The following is a 15,913-nucleotide window of genomic DNA, read 5'->3' on the forward strand; positions in this document are numbered from 1 at the left end:
CGAGTAGTTTAAAGCGAGTACGAAAGTAGCGGCGTATAAAGTTATACTAGAGCGATAATAGGCGTTTAAATAGTATTATTTTTAGTAAAGGAGAGGTTTAAGTGAAGCGAGAAGTAAAGTGAGGTCTATCTAATAACAAGGATTAAGGGTTAATCGAGCACCTGCCTAGGTCATGTAGGTTGAGATATTATTAGGTGCGGCCTGCCGTCCTAGCTCCTGCCGAGAGACAAATAAACTTCCACGCTAAGACAAAGCTTCCCGTTGTCGGAGGTGAAGTCGTGAAGAAACGTGCGATGCGACTTGGCATCCTACAGGCTCTCCCATCACATCCACCTCCCGATCAATGGCTTCCAGGACGCTGAGGATCGGTTCGTATAGCCTGTCTCTTATCAACTCCGCCTCTGCTAATGCAAATTGTCCCCTCCAGGCCTCATTCCGGGCGATGGCATCGGACGTGAAGTCATTCCCGCAGGCCGACGCATCCTCGAAGCTCTGCCTGCGTCGTTAGGATTGAAATTCTCCTTCGTCGATCTGGATGCTGGGTTTGATACCTTCAAGCGGACGGGAGCTGCGTTGCCCGAGCAGACTGTCGAGACCCTGAAGAAGGAGTGTGATGGTGCTCTGTTTGGTGCTGTGAGGTAATATCTGGTACACTTTCACCTCTCCTCGCGAGTGGGACGACGGAGGAAGATACTAATGACCGATCGTACAGCTCGCCTATCACTGCCACCAAAGGCTACAGCAGCCCCATCGTAGCTCTCCGCAAGAAGCTCGACCTCTACGCCAACGTCCGTCCGGTCAAATCTGTCGCGCCTACACCATGCTTCCCCGACCCAATCGACCTCGTCATTGTTCGCGAGAATACCGAGGACCTCTATGTCAAGGAAGAGAAGACGTATGACGGTCCCAATGGCAAAGTTGCAGAGGCCATCAAGCGCATCAGCGAGAGTGCATCGACGAGGATAGCCACCATCGCGGGAGAGATTGCTCTCCGAAGACAGCGGGTGCGTGAAACAACTGGCGAGACTTCGAGGAAGTCCATGGTCACTGTCACACACAAGAGCAATGTCATGTCGCAATCAGATGGATTGTTCCGCACAACAGCGCGCAAGGCATTGGAGCAGGCGAAGTTCAAGGACGCGGGTGTTGTCATTGACGATCAGATTGTCGATTCAATGGCATACAAGCTGTTCCGCGAGCCAAGCTTTTACGATGTGATTGTCGCACCCAATCTCTACGGAGATATTCTCTCAGACGCCGCTGCGGCGTTGGTTGGATCATTGGGTCTTGTCCCATCGGCGAATGTAGGCGATGGATTTGCCATTGGTGAGCCCTGCCACGGATCTGCGCCAGACATTGAAGGCAAGGGCATTGCCAACCCCATTGCCACGCTGCGAAGTGTTGCGCTCATGTTGGAGTTCATGAACCAGGAGGAGGCAGCTGCGAGTATTTACAAAGCAGTCGATGCCAACTTGGTTGAGGGCAAGTTGCTGACGCCTGACATGGGCGGCAAGGCCAAGACTGAAGAGGTTGTCAACGACATTATCAAGCGGTTGTAAATTAGCTAGAAGTGTAGAATATCAAAAGTTGAAGATACACCAAGCATCCCTGTCGCGTGCTGCTGATCTGTTCCTTCCACACGCGGACGCATTCCGGGGATCACCATGACGTCTGTCCAATTTTCACATGAAATTCGTCCCGCCTTCAACAACAACACAACCCTCGGTTGGATACTCACAGCACAACCCCTTCCTCCACAACACTATCACCATGGCCGACGAATATATCCTCTCCGTCACCGCGGGCCCCAACTACGAAGACCAAAATCCCATCGGCATCAACACCGAAGAGCCCACGCGCATCACCTCCTCACATCTAACCGCGTCCCTCCGCGTGCGAATTCAAAACTACCGCGGCCTCCCCAAAGACTCGCCCAAGACATCGCCATACTTCTCCCACCCGAAACACGAAAAAGACCTCTACAGCTTGAGCTTCACCGTGACCCCGAAAGAAGATCTCAACGGACATGATCTGGTCTTCGGCAATGACTTCGACCATCCCATTCGTGATAAACTCCCACCGGGGTTTAACCAGGCTTTCAAGATCGCGACGTGGTTTATAGATCCGGGACTCTATGGAGATGTCTATGCGGATGAACCGTATCTTTATGGTCCTCTGCTCTCGTCTATAAATGTCTTGCGGATCGGACCGAAAGACGACAGGGAGCAAGAGAAGGTCGAAGAGGTAAGGGCGAATGAAGAGCTTTTGGTGTTTGAAGAGGGTGCGGATGGAGATGGCGAGCAAGTGAGGGAAGAGCTGGGGATGCCGCATGAAAGTGCTGCGAGGCAGAAACACTTCTTGCAGGAGGGCAAGTTGAAGGACTTCACGTTTGAAAAGGGGAGGGAGTATAGTATGGACTTTTATAATCCTTATTTGGATTTCAATGGTAAGATCAACGTGCTCTATCAACGGGTTGAGAGACTTGGGCTAATGGGATACGACAGACTTCTCCCTCAAACTCCCCGCCTACGGTTTCCTCCCAGGCATCAACATCCCAGTCCTAGGCTCCTGGGCGAGCTCAGGACAACAACCCCTTCGGTAAGCCCAGAAACATCTCTCTCCCCTTCAAAAGCACCTCCAAATTCACATTCTCCACACCCTGTCTATCTTTTCTTGCGAAGCGTCAACCCCAATACTGACATACCTGGGCTAATGCCAAGATCTCACGCGCTCAGATACGTGCTCAAGAACCGCAAGACGGATGAACCGCTGTTTGTGGTGGTATTTACGCTTTTGCCGAAGGAGGAGGTAGCCGAGGGGGAGAAGCCAGCGGAAGTTGGCGGCGAGAAGGAAGAGGCTGCGATATCTGCTGCTGGTGGAGGTGATGATGAGTTGGATTAGATGAAGACTTATCTAGATGATTGAACTGGATGGCGAATGGATATGGTCGTTAGGGCTTGTGAAGGCCGAGTGAAGCCACTGCAGGGAGGAGAAGCACAGGATTACCAGGCCAGCCCCATGTATTGATCGAACGCCGAAATCAGGAGAGTAAATGCGGAAGACACACATACGAAGGTAAGTCTACACAACTTCCTCCTCTCGTTGAATCATCAGCTAACTGACCGTTCTCAGCACAATGACCACTCAACCTAACATACCCACACCCACGCACAAGATACCCCCCATAGAGACCAAAGACTTTTCAAACCCAAGTGGGAGAAGGGTTGATATCTCTTTCGTTGCTTCAACTATCTCAATCCTATCGGCGGGTATCAGAAGATAGATGCCCACCTGCCCTCTATCATTATGCACCGGACTTTCATCTATTTTCATTTTGGTGTTCCGCCCAAGATGCTTCCCTTCTTCGCCGACCGCTTTTGGGATGTCCCGACTCGACTCCATGCTCTACATTTACATGATGACTTCGTTTTGTACGTCCTGGAAAGTAAGAACGTCAGCAAATAACCCCATCCCATGGATTTATAGGTTTCACGACTTACCCGCTTCAACTCCTTGTAAGGCAAGCACACGCAATTCTGTACCCTCACCTCATCACCCACCGCACACTCCTTGCCCAAGATGGTAATGCTCTGCACCTTGACACCATTCTTCACCACGCTCGTGCTGTGCTCACGAACCGGAGTAGGAGTACCCTCAACGCGAGCCCACGCGCCAATCCGGCTGCTCCACCCGATGATAGCGTACAGCACACAGGCGTCGTGTCGAACTTCCGCATCTTCCAGCACAATCGCCTCCTTGATTCTGACACCTGCGCCGATGACTGCACGGGGACCGATGGAGACGTTGGGGCCGAGCTTTGCGGTCGGGTCGACTTGTGCGGTTGGGTGGATGAAGACGGGTGGGAGGATGTTGGCGGAGGGTTTGGCGAGCTCTTCGGACTGAGTCTGAAATGCCTTCATTAGGTAGAGGGCGTTGGCTGGCACGGCGGAGCCCGCGGTCTTGATCTGTCGCCAGAAGTCCTTGGTCTCGAGGACGTAGAACTGGCGGCTGTCGGCGAGGTCGGAGAGGATATCCTGCTCGATGCGGATGACTTCGTTCTTCTCGCCGTCCTCGTCGTCACCTCCTGGCAGGTACTGCGAGTCGAGGGCGTCTGAGGAGGGGTATGAGACGAGACGTGGGCGGTCTGTCCGGCGCCTGATGGCGCTCTTGATGCTGGGGAAGATGGCCTCGGTGGAGAAGAGGTACACGCCGCAGTTGATCAGATTGGAGATGTGCGACTCCGGCTTCTCGACGTAATGCAGCACGCGCTTGCTATGCCCATCACTGACGATGCACCCAAAGTTCGACGCCGCATCGTTCGGCACCCGTGTCCCCAAAATCACCGCCTCGGCATCCTTCTCTTCAAACAAGCGCAGCATCTGATCAAGCGGAAAGGAGCAGCAGACATCGGCGTTGAGGACGAAGAAGCGATCGGGACGGCCCTTGAGGATGGCATCGCGGAAGTGGTAGAGCCCACCGGCGGTGCCGAGGGCCTGGTACTCGCGCAGGTAGCGGACGGAGATCTGCGGGTGGGAGCGCGAGCAGTCCTTGATGAAGTCGCGGAAGACGGACTCGTCGTAGTAGCCGACGATGAAGACCTCGCGGATCTCGGGGACGCGCGTGATGGCGGCGAAGCAGTGCGAGATGATGGGGTGGCCGGCGACTTCGAAGAGGGGCTGGAAGTGTTATATCAATATGTGGACTTCTCTTGAGAGGTATGGGCTGGGTGGTCGTACTTTGGGGAGATCGAGGGAGAGAGGCCTGAAGCGGGTTCCTCTTGATGGACCGCCGACCTATGGAATGATTAGCTTGTGCATGTCCTTCTCCTTCTGGCTATGCCATACCAATATCACAGCTTTGGTGGTTGGAGCTCCTCCTGCTTTCCCACGCACGGGAACTTGCAACGTGGCCATGGATGGTCGCTGGACGGGGGAGCTGACAGGTGGAGTGGTGGGAGAGTGAAGGTGTAGGTAATAGAAGGTGGGCAGTTCTTTCGAATTGAAGAGGCTGCTAGGAGATTGTTACAGCCGAGGCGAAGGACAGGAAGTTGTCGGTGGTATAATTTTTGGGCGGCGGTCAAAGTGGAAGGAGAGACGATCCCCAGGGGTCATTCAATCTCCCCACCTTCACGAGCGCCGGGGAAAGCTTAACTGGTGACGTCGAATTTGGAGGAGAAGGGCTGTCTTTTCCGTTCTCTCTCACCAACATCGACATCATCAACATCAATGTCTTTATCATTTTCGAGGAGACGGTTATCGAAGAAAGTCAGCCTTGTGTCAAAGCACGATATGAACTGCTGTCAATCAGAGGCACCTTGCGCAACCCGAAGCCCGTATCTTTGACGGATCTGGAAAAGATGCCTTCAATACCATCAAATCGATCAAGCCATTATTCAGGCTGCAAAACGAAGACACAATCGCCTCGTATCACCGACAGCAACGCCCATTTCCTTCAAGCTGTGGACCACGACTTGGCAATTCTATGCGGGTATAGTGAAGAATGAAGAGACGGATGGGTCGACTTCCATCTTTCGTTGTAGCAATTCTCACTTCGCTCACAGCAACATACAGCATCGCCGGCCTTTGACTCTGGTAAGATCTGCTCCGTTTGACGAGTTTCGTCTCATCAAAATGCCAATGCCTCCGGCGCCATCTCAAAATGCCACAATCTGGGCACTCTTCCCCAATGGCTCGCTACCGCGGCAGCTGAAACACGCCTGATGAGCAGGTGCAAATCCAGGGGTCACAACAGACCTCAACCTCCAAAACGCGAACATTCGCTCGCTCCAGAACATCCCTTCCCTTCGATCTCTTAGCTGTGTTGGGAGTGTGAAGGATACACACTCAAGTCGTTCATTTTCGTTCCGTTGAGCGCTGGCCGCCGAATTTTTGTGTTCTTGACTTCACCGATACCCCATACAGTCTTTCTTCAACATGTCTTTTCTTACGTCGTCTGCGAAATCATCTGGAGATTTGGAGAGTGGCAAGAAGTCCGCCGGGGTGACGATCACTACCGATGTTGAGTCGGAGAAGACCTCGCGTCCGGTCCTTGGACGACGCAAAACGTCTGAGAGAGCCACTGGAACATCCACCAGCACCGAAAAGCTGGTCTACGATGGCGAAGAAGACGCCCTTACCAAGATTGGCAACTTTCTCTACAAAGTCCATTCCGCCTCTATTCTCACCAGATATGCCCTCTACATCTTGCCGGTGGCTGCGCTTTTGGCTATCCCAGTGGTATGTTTATCCAACACATACAAGACCAGATCTGATATCTTCATCGCAGGCCCTCACAGCCACTGTCTACGGCGAGCGGAAAGCTGGTAACATTCGCCTCCTTGGACTCTTCATTTGGATCGAAATCATCTGGTTCGCCCTCTGGATGTGCAAACTCATCGCTCATGGTCTACCTTTCATCTTCGAAGCTGTTGCGGGCTTGATCAGTGGTGGCATTCGCAAGTACTCGCTCGTCCTCATATCGCTCGAGATCCCAGTCTCGCTATTTCTATGGTCCATCGTATCCTATGCTACCACTCATGTCATCTGTGTTTTCAACAGCAAGGATGTCTGCAGCAACGAGTCCTGGTTCCAAACTCTACAGACTGTCTTTAAAGCCGGCATCGTCGTTGCCGCCATATTCCTGGCTGAAAAGACAATCATCCAACTAGTCTCAATCAATTACCATCGCAAAACATATCATGAGAAGATTAAGGAGAGCAAGAAGCTGATCAAACTGCTTGACCTACTCTACGATGCTTCAAGGACCTTATTTCCCGAGTATTGCCACGAATTCGAGGAGGAAGACGCCGAGATCCAGGGAAACACGCTGGCAGATGTAAGGACGCAGTTGGCCAAAGCTGGTGTACAGACCAAGGTCTTTGACAATATGGGTAGGGTGAGGGATAAGATGACAGCGTGAGTCAGACTTTTACATCAATGATACTCAAGTACAACCTGCTGACCTGAGAGATGAAGTGCATTCGGTGCCATGGCTTCAGACATTGCTGGAAAGCAGGTCTTCAGTACCACTTCAGCACACAACATCGTCATCGAAGCCCTCGAAACACCACGCGCATCGAAAGCGCTTGCGCGTCGATTGTGGCTGTCCTTTGTCGGAGAAGGCAGGGACGTTCTCCTCAAGCAAGACCTCATCGAAGTCCTTGGGGAGTCTCGGCTTGTTGAAGCTGAGGAGATCTTTGCTCTACTGGACCGGGATGCCAATGGAGATGTCAGCCTCGACGAAATGACTCTTCTGATTGTCAATGCTGGACAAGACAGGAAGAATCGAGCGTCCAGCATGCATGATATCAGTCAAGCGATTGCTGTGCTTGATCGTCTGCTAAGTCTGGTGGTACTCGTCGCCATCGCCTTCGTCTACGCCACCTTCTTCAGTAAGACATTCGCCAGCAAGACGACCCAACTCTGGACAACCTTTACGGGTTTGGCATTCGCTATTGGCGGCACAGTGACTGAGTTTCTCGGCTGCTGCATCTTCCTTTTTGTAAAGCATCCGTAAGTACCCTGGCTTCACCCTCCCGCACATATGCTCACCACTTCCAGCTACGATGTCGGAGACCGTGTCACCATTACAGACACAGAGCTCATCGTCGAACGCATCTCGCTCATGTACTCCGTCTTCCGACGCATCGACACGAATAGCACCCTGCAAATCCCCCATAACATCGCCAACACGCTCTGGATCGAGAACATCTCCCGCTCCAAAGCCATGAAGGAGCGCCTCACCCTCGCCGTCGCCGCCACAACCTCCCACGACGACATTCTCACCCTCCACGGCGAACTCACCAAGTTCGTCACATCCGACGAAAACCGCCGCGACTTCCAGCCCGACTTCGAGGTCGAACTGCGCAGCGTCGGCGATCTCAAACAACTGGATCTTCGGGTCGAGATCCGGCACAAGTCCAACTTCTCCAATGAGACGGTGCGCAACATGCGTCGTAACAAGTTCATGTGCGAACTCCTCTCCGCTGCGAGGAGGATTCCGCTCGAACCTCCTGGTGGCAGCGCCGCGCCGTTGGGAGATCCTAGCAATCCCGCGTACTCGGTTGCTGTGAGTGATTTGGAGGGCGTAGCGGCGAGGGAGAGGAAGAGGGTGGAGGTGGAGGGCGCGAGGTTGGTTCCTGCTGGGGGGAGGTATGAGGATTTGGTGATGCAGCAGGAGGGTGGTGTGAGTTCGGGACTGAAGGCTTTTGGTGGTGCCGCTGGAAGTTTGCTAGGGAGGAGGGGGAGTGTGAGGAGTGGGGAGATTGGGAGGAGGTCGGGGGATGCGTCGATGTTGGGGAGGTAGTCAGATACTCGTCGATGGGATGAGGTACTGCCGTCTCTGGACGCTCAAGGCTCATCTAGGTCATACTCCAATCTCCTCAATATATTTTCGGTAAATGGGACGGGATATAGGTCGTCTGCAGACAATATCCATCGACAAAGGGAGAAGACCGACTTCTCGCTACAGACACCGGCTTCTCGGCCTCTTTAAAAGGGCGGCGAAGGTGAATAGCTACTGCATAGACTGTAGCATATGCAGTTTACGATTTGTGCAAGCTGAAATGCTCAGCGGGTACTAGCATCGGTAGTTGATTACGAGTGAATGTATCGATTTAAGAGGATGGTTGGAGGAGGTGAAGTCGAGAGGCCGCCAGTTCCGCGATTCTCCCGGCTAACAACATCTCCCAAGCATTGACTACAGCGGGACTTCGCACCTAACCATGAGCGAAAGTCTTCTTCTAAGCCTGTTTCATATTCCATCCATTCCACGATTCCTACGAGGGCCACATGATATACTCGATCGGCAGTTGAAAGGCGAGGGAGATGCGCCGCCATCGACGGCTCCGTGCGGGACCGACTGCGAGACCCGGAGCTCTGCTCCTGCAGCTGAGGAGAGCTTGGCTGGGCGACGAACTACTCGGGGCAATGATGATGTCCAGCACTCAGTCGACCGTCATTATATACCGTAGAGACCTGAGCAGCATAGAAAAGAGCAGAGGAAATACTCGGAAATGGCTGAATGAACGAGCTGGCCAAGGTACCGTGAACGCTTACGCTTCTTTCTTATACTCTGCTCTTTCGTCTTTCTTCACCGCAAGTTATCCTCTCTTTCTTTCTTCAAACTACTCGCCGAGTTTGACAATATGCAATTCCACGTCAACGGCTTCCAGGGCTCCCAAGATCCCCTCGTCACTCAATACCAAGGCACCGAGCCTGATTTTCAAACAAGTCTTCCACAAGAAGTGGATGTTCTGATCGTGGGAGCTGGTCCCGCAGGACAATTGCTTGGAGCACAACTGGCGAGATTTCCGAACATTACCACACGTATTATCGAGTCGAAACATGGCAGGCTGGAGCAGGGGCAGGCGGATGGCCTGCAGTGCCGGACAATTGAGATCTTCGAGGCATTTGGCTTCAGCGAGAGGGTGTTGAAAGAGGCGTATTGGGTCAATGAGGTATGAACAAGTCACAAGACCGTGAGAGATAGAGGGCAAGAGCTGACTGCTGTAGACGACGTTTTGGTCGCCTACTGAGGATGGCAAAGGACTACGGCGAAGTGGACGGATACGAGACACAGAGGAAGGATTGAGCGAGTTCCCTCATGTCATTCTCAACCAGGCACGGCTACATGATCTCTGGCTAGACTGCATGAAATGGTCTCCTACCCGACTGGAGCCGTCATACAGCAGGAAGATGGTGGAGATGACGCTACCTAAAGGCGATGAGCCGGTCCACGTTACCATTGAGCGAACAGACGCCGCGAACCAAGGCCGCAGAGAACAGGTCAAGGCGAAGTATGTCGTAGGATGTGATGGAGCAAGAAGTGGAGTGCGGAAGACCATTGGCATCGAGATGAAGGGCGACTTCGCCAACCAAGCTTGGGGTGTACTGGATGCACTCATCGTCACCGACTTCCCCGACATCAGACTGAAGACTGCCATTCATTCGGCGGAACATGGCAGCATCCTTATCATTCCTCGCGAAGGAGGGTTCCTGGCGAGGTTTTACATCGAAATGGACAAACTTAAACAGGACGAGCGAGTGGCTTCGAAGAACGTCACAGCAGAGGTTGTTATCGATCGAGCGAAGAAGATCTTTGCTCCATACACTTTCGACGTGCGAGAAATCGCATACTGGTCTGTCTACGAAGTCGGCCAGAGACTGACGGACCATTTCGACGATGTGCCCAAGACTGAACGCGATCAACGAAATCCCCGCGTATTCATCACCGGCGATGCTTGTCACACCCACAGCGCCAAAGCCGGCCAGGGTATGAACGTATCGATGAACGATTCTTTCAATTTGGGTTGGAAACTCGCCTCGGTTCTGCATGGCCGCTCGCTGCCAAGTCTCCTACACACCTACTCCGAAGAGCGACAAGACATTGCTCGTGTACTCATCGAATTCGACAGAGAGATGTCTCGCATGTTCGCCGCAAAGCCTAAGGAAAACGCTTCTGCCGACGACGCAGACTCTGTAGATCCAGCGGTCTTCCAAGACTTCTTCACACGCCAGGGCCGCTTCATGGCAGGCTTGCAGACAAGATACAAACCAGGTTCGCTCACCTCGTCAGACACCACCTACCAGCACCTCGCCCGTGGCTACGAAATCGGCACCCGTTTCCAGTCCGACGTCGTCCTCCGCGTCGCAGACGCCAAACCCATCCACCTAGGCCACACAATGGACGCCGACGGCCGCTGGCGCCTCATCCTCTTCAACTCCTCCATCGCCTCGCCTTCATCCCCCTCAACCGCCCTCTCCACTCTCTGCGCCTTCGTCGAGAAACACCTCATCCCGAAATACACCCCTTCCACCTCCGACATCGACTCCCTCATCGACGTCCGCGCCATCTTCACACACTCCCGCCAGACCTTCGAAATCACCGATCTCCCCTCTCTACTCCTCCCGCATAAAGGCAAGCTGGGCGTGCAGGACTACGAGAAGGCTTTCACGGATGAGGTCAGCTATGGGTTTGGCGGCGGGGAGTTGTATCAGACGAGGGGGCTGAGCAAGGAGGAAGGATGTGTGGTTCTTGTTAGGCCGGATCAGTATGTTAGTGCTGTTTTGCCTTTGAGCAAGGAGGCGGAGGGCATGTTGGAGGGTTTCTTTGATGGGGTTTTTGTGGAGGTTGGGAAGGGGAGTGGGGCGGTGAATGGACTTTGATCGAGTATGGCGAGTGTTGGTGATTTTTATGTGAGTTGCTGGGGAACTTTTTGAATTGAGGTTTGGCTAGATGTGAGAGACTTGAATAGAGCTGATGCTGTCATAGTCGTGTTTTACTCTAAAGGTCGACGATAGTCAACTCTCTACTTGTTCTTTTCAACTTGCTGAGTGACGGGGAGACCTCTCGCAACGTCTTCTCACCGAAGCCATACCCGATAGAACGACTCGGAAGTTCGCGATTCATCCTTGTCGGCGTTCGCTGAACGTGAAATCACGAAAAGATGCATGCTGACATCTTGCAGACCGCTCATTGTCGAAATTTTGCACTCCTCCAAACCCCAGATTTGCGGAGAAAAGTGCGACCACACCACGTTATAACCACGATGTGCACGTAACGGTCGACGTGAATGCCATGTGACAAGGCGAACAGGGGTCTCCCGATGGGGTCCACCCGGTCTTGTGAGCGCTATACAGGTGTATCACTCAGGTCCTCCACTAGGTACTCGGTCTGCACGACATCGCCTCGGTTGACTCTGGGCGGGTCATTTGTTCATCACACTGTGCGTTGGCGAGATCGCCGCTGGTCGAAGTGGACAAGTCTCCGACACTTTTGCGGTTATGGGATGCGGTAGGGGTGTGATGCGGTCAGCAAGAAGTAAGGTGTTGGACCACCACCATGCGGAGAGACTGGTCCTGTGAGCAGAAGAAGCAGTGTCGACGTTCCCAGCCCCTCCGGCAAAGACACTCGCCTGCACTGTAGCCTCTGTTATGATCAAAGCATCTGTCAACGTGACAGGGCTATCGGTCATTCGTCAAAGCGATGCAATCAACTACTCTTCTCACTGGCTGTATGCCTTGCCTATTCCGACCCTGGCAGGAATACATCCCACCGCGGAGCGGAACGCCCTGGCGAACAAGGCAAGCAAGAACCATGGATACCGGCGCTTTGCTTCAATCGAGCTGGTCGCCGGAGGATTGCCGTAGAGAAGGACCTGGAATGACTGCAAATGTATTCTCCGTCTCGCGGATACCACTGCACCGCGACCTACTAGTCGCAAACCTCAAGGACCAGTCAGAAGTCTTGAGGTGAGGTCGAAGTATTCGCTTTGGGTAATAACGCCTAGACACGACAGATCTGCAGGACCTGAACTACTTGCGGGATGTGGAGGATCGAGTGAGACCTTCTCCGCAGCGGCAGCAGCTGGAGGAGGAGGAGCAGCAAGAGGAGCAGGAAGAAGCAGGAACAAGTCCAAGCGTTAAGCTTATGCATTGCATGAACTGGGCGATCATGGTGTGGCTTGGCTGCGTTGGTTCTTCTTTCTCAAAAGCAGCTGCCCGAACGACTCACAAGATGCGAGGCATGAAGAGCTTCCATTGGTTAGGCTTTGAGATCGTCGTCGGTCAGCCAGCCCTGTGTTGCGATCATCTACTCACAGACCCCGTTCAAGAATGTGTCAGTTGATGCGAGTCTGGAGAAAGCCTGTCAAGTATCCTGGCAACGATAACAGCACTTGGATTCATCATACCTTCACCCATCCCTGCCATACGGGTGTTTCCTCAGTCTTGCGGAGAATTCGCACCAAAGCCAGGATTTTGGAACATGCAATAAACTCCAGTAGATCGCCTGACGTTCTGCAGAATCTGAGATCCTGGCGCTTCGACTTGCCTGCCGTGCTGCTATCAGCGCCCACTATTCAATTGATCGACCTGCCTCTTTCGGGATTCCCAAGGAGTGTTGTTGGAGAAAATCGTCGGTCAGTGGCTGATTAAACTACCCACCACCCACCGCCACCGACGGCACACAAGCACTCCCCTCCGAGCTTCTATAGCTTGCATTTCGACCTAGGTAGCTTGTTGCATCCGCGGCGGCTTGGCCCCCTCGACTGTCGTCGAAACTCACATCAACTGACCTCGGAAGGTTCGCACACCGTTGCTAGTATGTGGAGACCCCACAAACCCCGATGGAGGGCTGGCAACGTTTTCACCGTTTGCTCCACCAGCACTGCCCGCAAGCAGTCGATTGCTTCTGTTTTGCTCCGCCACATGACCATGCCGAGTTGGAGACGTGCTCTAGTCAAGCAGCAAATATTGATTGAGGCGCTGTTAGCTGCACAGACCAGACCCCGTGTGACATTTTTATCCCAATCCAAGAGGATGGCACGGATTATTACCAGGAGTCACATGCAGACGGGATCTAGCCGCCGTCCCCGGCACCCAAAGTCAGGCAACCCTACACCAGCAAAAATTACGCTGATCGTATCCCACAGAGGAAAGAGATGAGAATCGTCAGGAGACGGCTGGATCCCGTGGGTCTTTCCACCCTCTTCACGGCAAACTGGCAACGCTGTCCTCTCTTGTAGACAACGCACTGTCCTCGGCAACTATGGGCGTGCCCAAAGAAGTCCGTATTGGCTTGGCTGGGGCCGATGCTATAAAGACGTGCTGGGGCACCAGACTGAGCATGTGTTTGACAAGCCTGTTCGCCCGCCTCTTGCCTGCGATCTTCACGCCAAGCAACACCAAGCCATGTTCTCGCAGTCGTCAAGCCTTCTGGGCACTTCAGGCCTCATCGCCGCCCTAGCCTCTGTCACTTCTGCTGGGGTTTGTGATCTCTACGCCCAGGGCAACACTCCATGCGTTGCTGCTCACAGTACTACACGGTGTTTGTACGACTCCTGCAAAGGGCCACTCTACCAAGTGAAGCGAGGATCCGACAACTCGACAGTTGATGTCAGCCCTCTGTCACAAGGAGGCATTGCCAATGCCGCGACACAAGACAACTTCTGCCAGAAGACGACCTGCTTGATTTCGATTATTTACGATCAGTCTGGACGCAACAACCACCTTACGCAAGCACCCCCAGGCGGTGCTGCCTCAGGGCCAGCTGATGGCGGCAAAGACGACCTTGTCCTTGCCACTGGAGCGCCCGTGACGGTGAACGGAACCAAGGCTTACGGAGTTTTCATCCAGCCTGATTCTGGATACCGAATTGACGTCAGCAATGGTGTCGCGAAGAACGACGATCCAGAGGGCATGTACGCAGTCTTTGACGGCACTCACTTCAACAACCACTGCTGCTTCGACTACGGAAATGCTGAACCCAGCAACAACGACACTGGAAATGGACACATGGAGGCGTGAGTTCTACCGAACAGCAGGATCACCCCTGCTTCACATCCGAGTCATGGTAGCTGACGTCTACTTTTAGCATATATTTCGGTACCGGTGACAGCAGCGGACGTGGCACTGGCGCAGGGAACGGACCGTGGATCATGGCGGACTTGGAGAATGGCCTCTTCTCTGGAGCCGATCCTGTCAACAACCAGAATGACCCCTCCATCAACTACCGCTTCGTGACTGCCATCATCAAGGGCCGACAAAACCAGTGGGCTATCAAGGGTGGCGATGCCACCAACGGCGGCCTCTCCACCTACTACAATGGCTCCCGTCCAAACGCCAACGGCTACAACCCAATGCACAAGGAAGGCTCCATCGTTCTAGGCGTGGGAGGCGATAACAGCAACAACGCTCAGGGCACGTTCTACGAGGGTGTGATGACCACGGGATACCCATCAGACTCCACCGAGAGCAAAGTGCAGGCCAACATCGTGGCGGCCAAGTACGCAACCACGTCGCTGACTTCCGGACCCGCAGTCAACGTCGGCTCCGCCATCTCCTTCCGCGTGACGACGCCCGGCTACACGACGCGCTACCTCCAGCAAAGCGGCAACGTCGTCAACACCGCCGTCGTGTCCTCCTCCTCCAGCAGCGACGCCAAGAAGCAGGCCAGCTGGAACGTCCGCACGGGTCTCGGCAACAGCCAGTGCGTGTCGTTCGAATCCAGGTACCAGCCGGGTAGCTACATCCGCCATTCCAGCAGCCGACTCATGGTCTCGTCGGACGATGGCTCCAAGCTTATGCACGAGGACGCTACATTCTGCCCTCTCGCTGGTCTGAACGGCCAGGGCAACTCGATCCGCTCGTGGAGTTATCCTACCCGATGGTTCCGTCACTACAATGCCATGGGCTATATCGCGGCCAATGGTGGGCCGAATGCGTTCGATACCACGGCCAACTACAATGATGATGTTAGCTTTGTCGTTGGGAATAGCTTTGCTTAGGTTGAGCGGTTATGAGGCATGGGATGGAACGGAATGGACGAAGATATGATGATTCCTCTTCCTGTTTATATTTGCAAAAACGTTCACAAATTCCTCCGTGTGCTTGTGCCTACCGTGTGGTCACTGTTTTGAGACGACTCGATCCGATCAAAGTTGCACAGAGCAAAGAAGGTCATGGTTGGTAGGTCGTTGAACGTCTCGCCGGTTCTCCGTAGCTGTGTGCGCCATGAGGTAAGCTCTACAATCAGTTCCTGCCCTTGAAGTAAGTACATCGAAAGAAGAGCAAGAGCAGACATGGTCCTGGACAGAGGCTCGGCAATCACATGTCAAGTACTACAGCCTTTGGTTCCCATCTCTAGTGTAGCGTAGAGTGTCAGGCTCTATCGCTCGCCCTAGCAAATCAGACCTGCCAAAAAGTTCAGTCCTTCCCTATTGAAATACTGCGTCGCCGATCGAACGCATGAAACCTCGTGAGACTTGCAATTGATACACTAGCTAAACCATTAGCTACTCGTTTCTTCATATTTGCCTTCTGATGTAGTGCAGCGTAGAGACCTCTATTAGATACGAAAGAGCTCACGGATCTGAAGAGCTTGCGTAATGCCTTACGCAACCGACCCCGAACAA

The 15,913-nt window shown here is 53.5% G+C and overlaps 6 protein-coding genes across 6 annotated transcripts; 5 read left to right on the forward strand and 1 right to left on the reverse strand.

The window, feature by feature from the left end:
* Nucleotides 1-343: 343 nt before the first annotated feature.
* M409DRAFT_60191 (uncharacterized protein) lies at nt 344-1,559 on the forward strand (the record flags this gene model as incomplete). Its single annotated transcript, XM_033814385.1, has 3 exons — nt 344-368; nt 428-638; nt 713-1,559. 3 exons carry the CDS (start codon nt 344-346, stop codon nt 1,557-1,559), a joined length of 1,083 nt encoding a protein of 360 aa, XP_033660969.1.
* Nucleotides 1,560-1,770: 211 nt separating this feature from the next.
* M409DRAFT_29380 (uncharacterized protein) lies at nt 1,771-2,901 on the forward strand (the record flags this gene model as incomplete). Its single annotated transcript, XM_033809438.1, has 3 exons — nt 1,771-2,446; nt 2,505-2,598; nt 2,736-2,901. 3 exons carry the CDS (start codon nt 1,771-1,773, stop codon nt 2,899-2,901), a joined length of 936 nt encoding a protein of 311 aa, XP_033660970.1.
* A 510-nt stretch (nt 2,902-3,411) lies between these two features.
* Nucleotides 3,412-4,913, reverse strand: M409DRAFT_60193 (uncharacterized protein; the record flags this gene model as incomplete). The annotated part of the gene is made up of 4 exons (XM_033814386.1): nt 3,412-3,438; nt 3,501-4,676; nt 4,737-4,793; nt 4,845-4,913. The coding sequence occupies 4 exons, from the start codon at nt 4,911-4,913 to the stop codon at nt 3,412-3,414; spliced, it is 1,329 nt and encodes a 442-aa protein (XP_033660971.1).
* Nucleotides 4,914-5,933: 1,020 nt separating this feature from the next.
* Nucleotides 5,934-8,304, forward strand: M409DRAFT_29382 (uncharacterized protein; the record flags this gene model as incomplete). The annotated part of the gene is made up of 4 exons (XM_033809439.1): nt 5,934-6,236; nt 6,286-6,914; nt 6,975-7,511; nt 7,560-8,304. 4 exons carry the CDS (start codon nt 5,934-5,936, stop codon nt 8,302-8,304), a joined length of 2,214 nt encoding a protein of 737 aa, XP_033660972.1.
* An 841-nt stretch (nt 8,305-9,145) lies between these two features.
* M409DRAFT_29383 (uncharacterized protein) lies at nt 9,146-11,165 on the forward strand (the record flags this gene model as incomplete). The annotated part of the gene is made up of 2 exons (XM_033809440.1): nt 9,146-9,457; nt 9,513-11,165. 2 exons carry the CDS (start codon nt 9,146-9,148, stop codon nt 11,163-11,165), a joined length of 1,965 nt encoding a protein of 654 aa, XP_033660973.1.
* Nucleotides 11,166-13,691: 2,526 nt separating this feature from the next.
* M409DRAFT_37819 (carbohydrate-binding module family 42 protein) lies at nt 13,692-15,286 on the forward strand (the record flags this gene model as incomplete). Its single annotated transcript, XM_033810800.1, has 2 exons — nt 13,692-14,302; nt 14,374-15,286. 2 exons carry the CDS (start codon nt 13,692-13,694, stop codon nt 15,284-15,286), a joined length of 1,524 nt encoding a protein of 507 aa, XP_033660974.1.
* Nucleotides 15,287-15,913: the final 627 nt, after the last annotated feature.

Source organism: Zasmidium cellare (genome assembly GCF_010093935.1).
Source record: "Zasmidium cellare ATCC 36951 unplaced genomic scaffold M409scaffold_51, whole genome shotgun sequence".
NCBI classification, from domain to species: Eukaryota; Fungi; Ascomycota; class Dothideomycetes; order Mycosphaerellales; family Mycosphaerellaceae; genus Zasmidium; species Zasmidium cellare.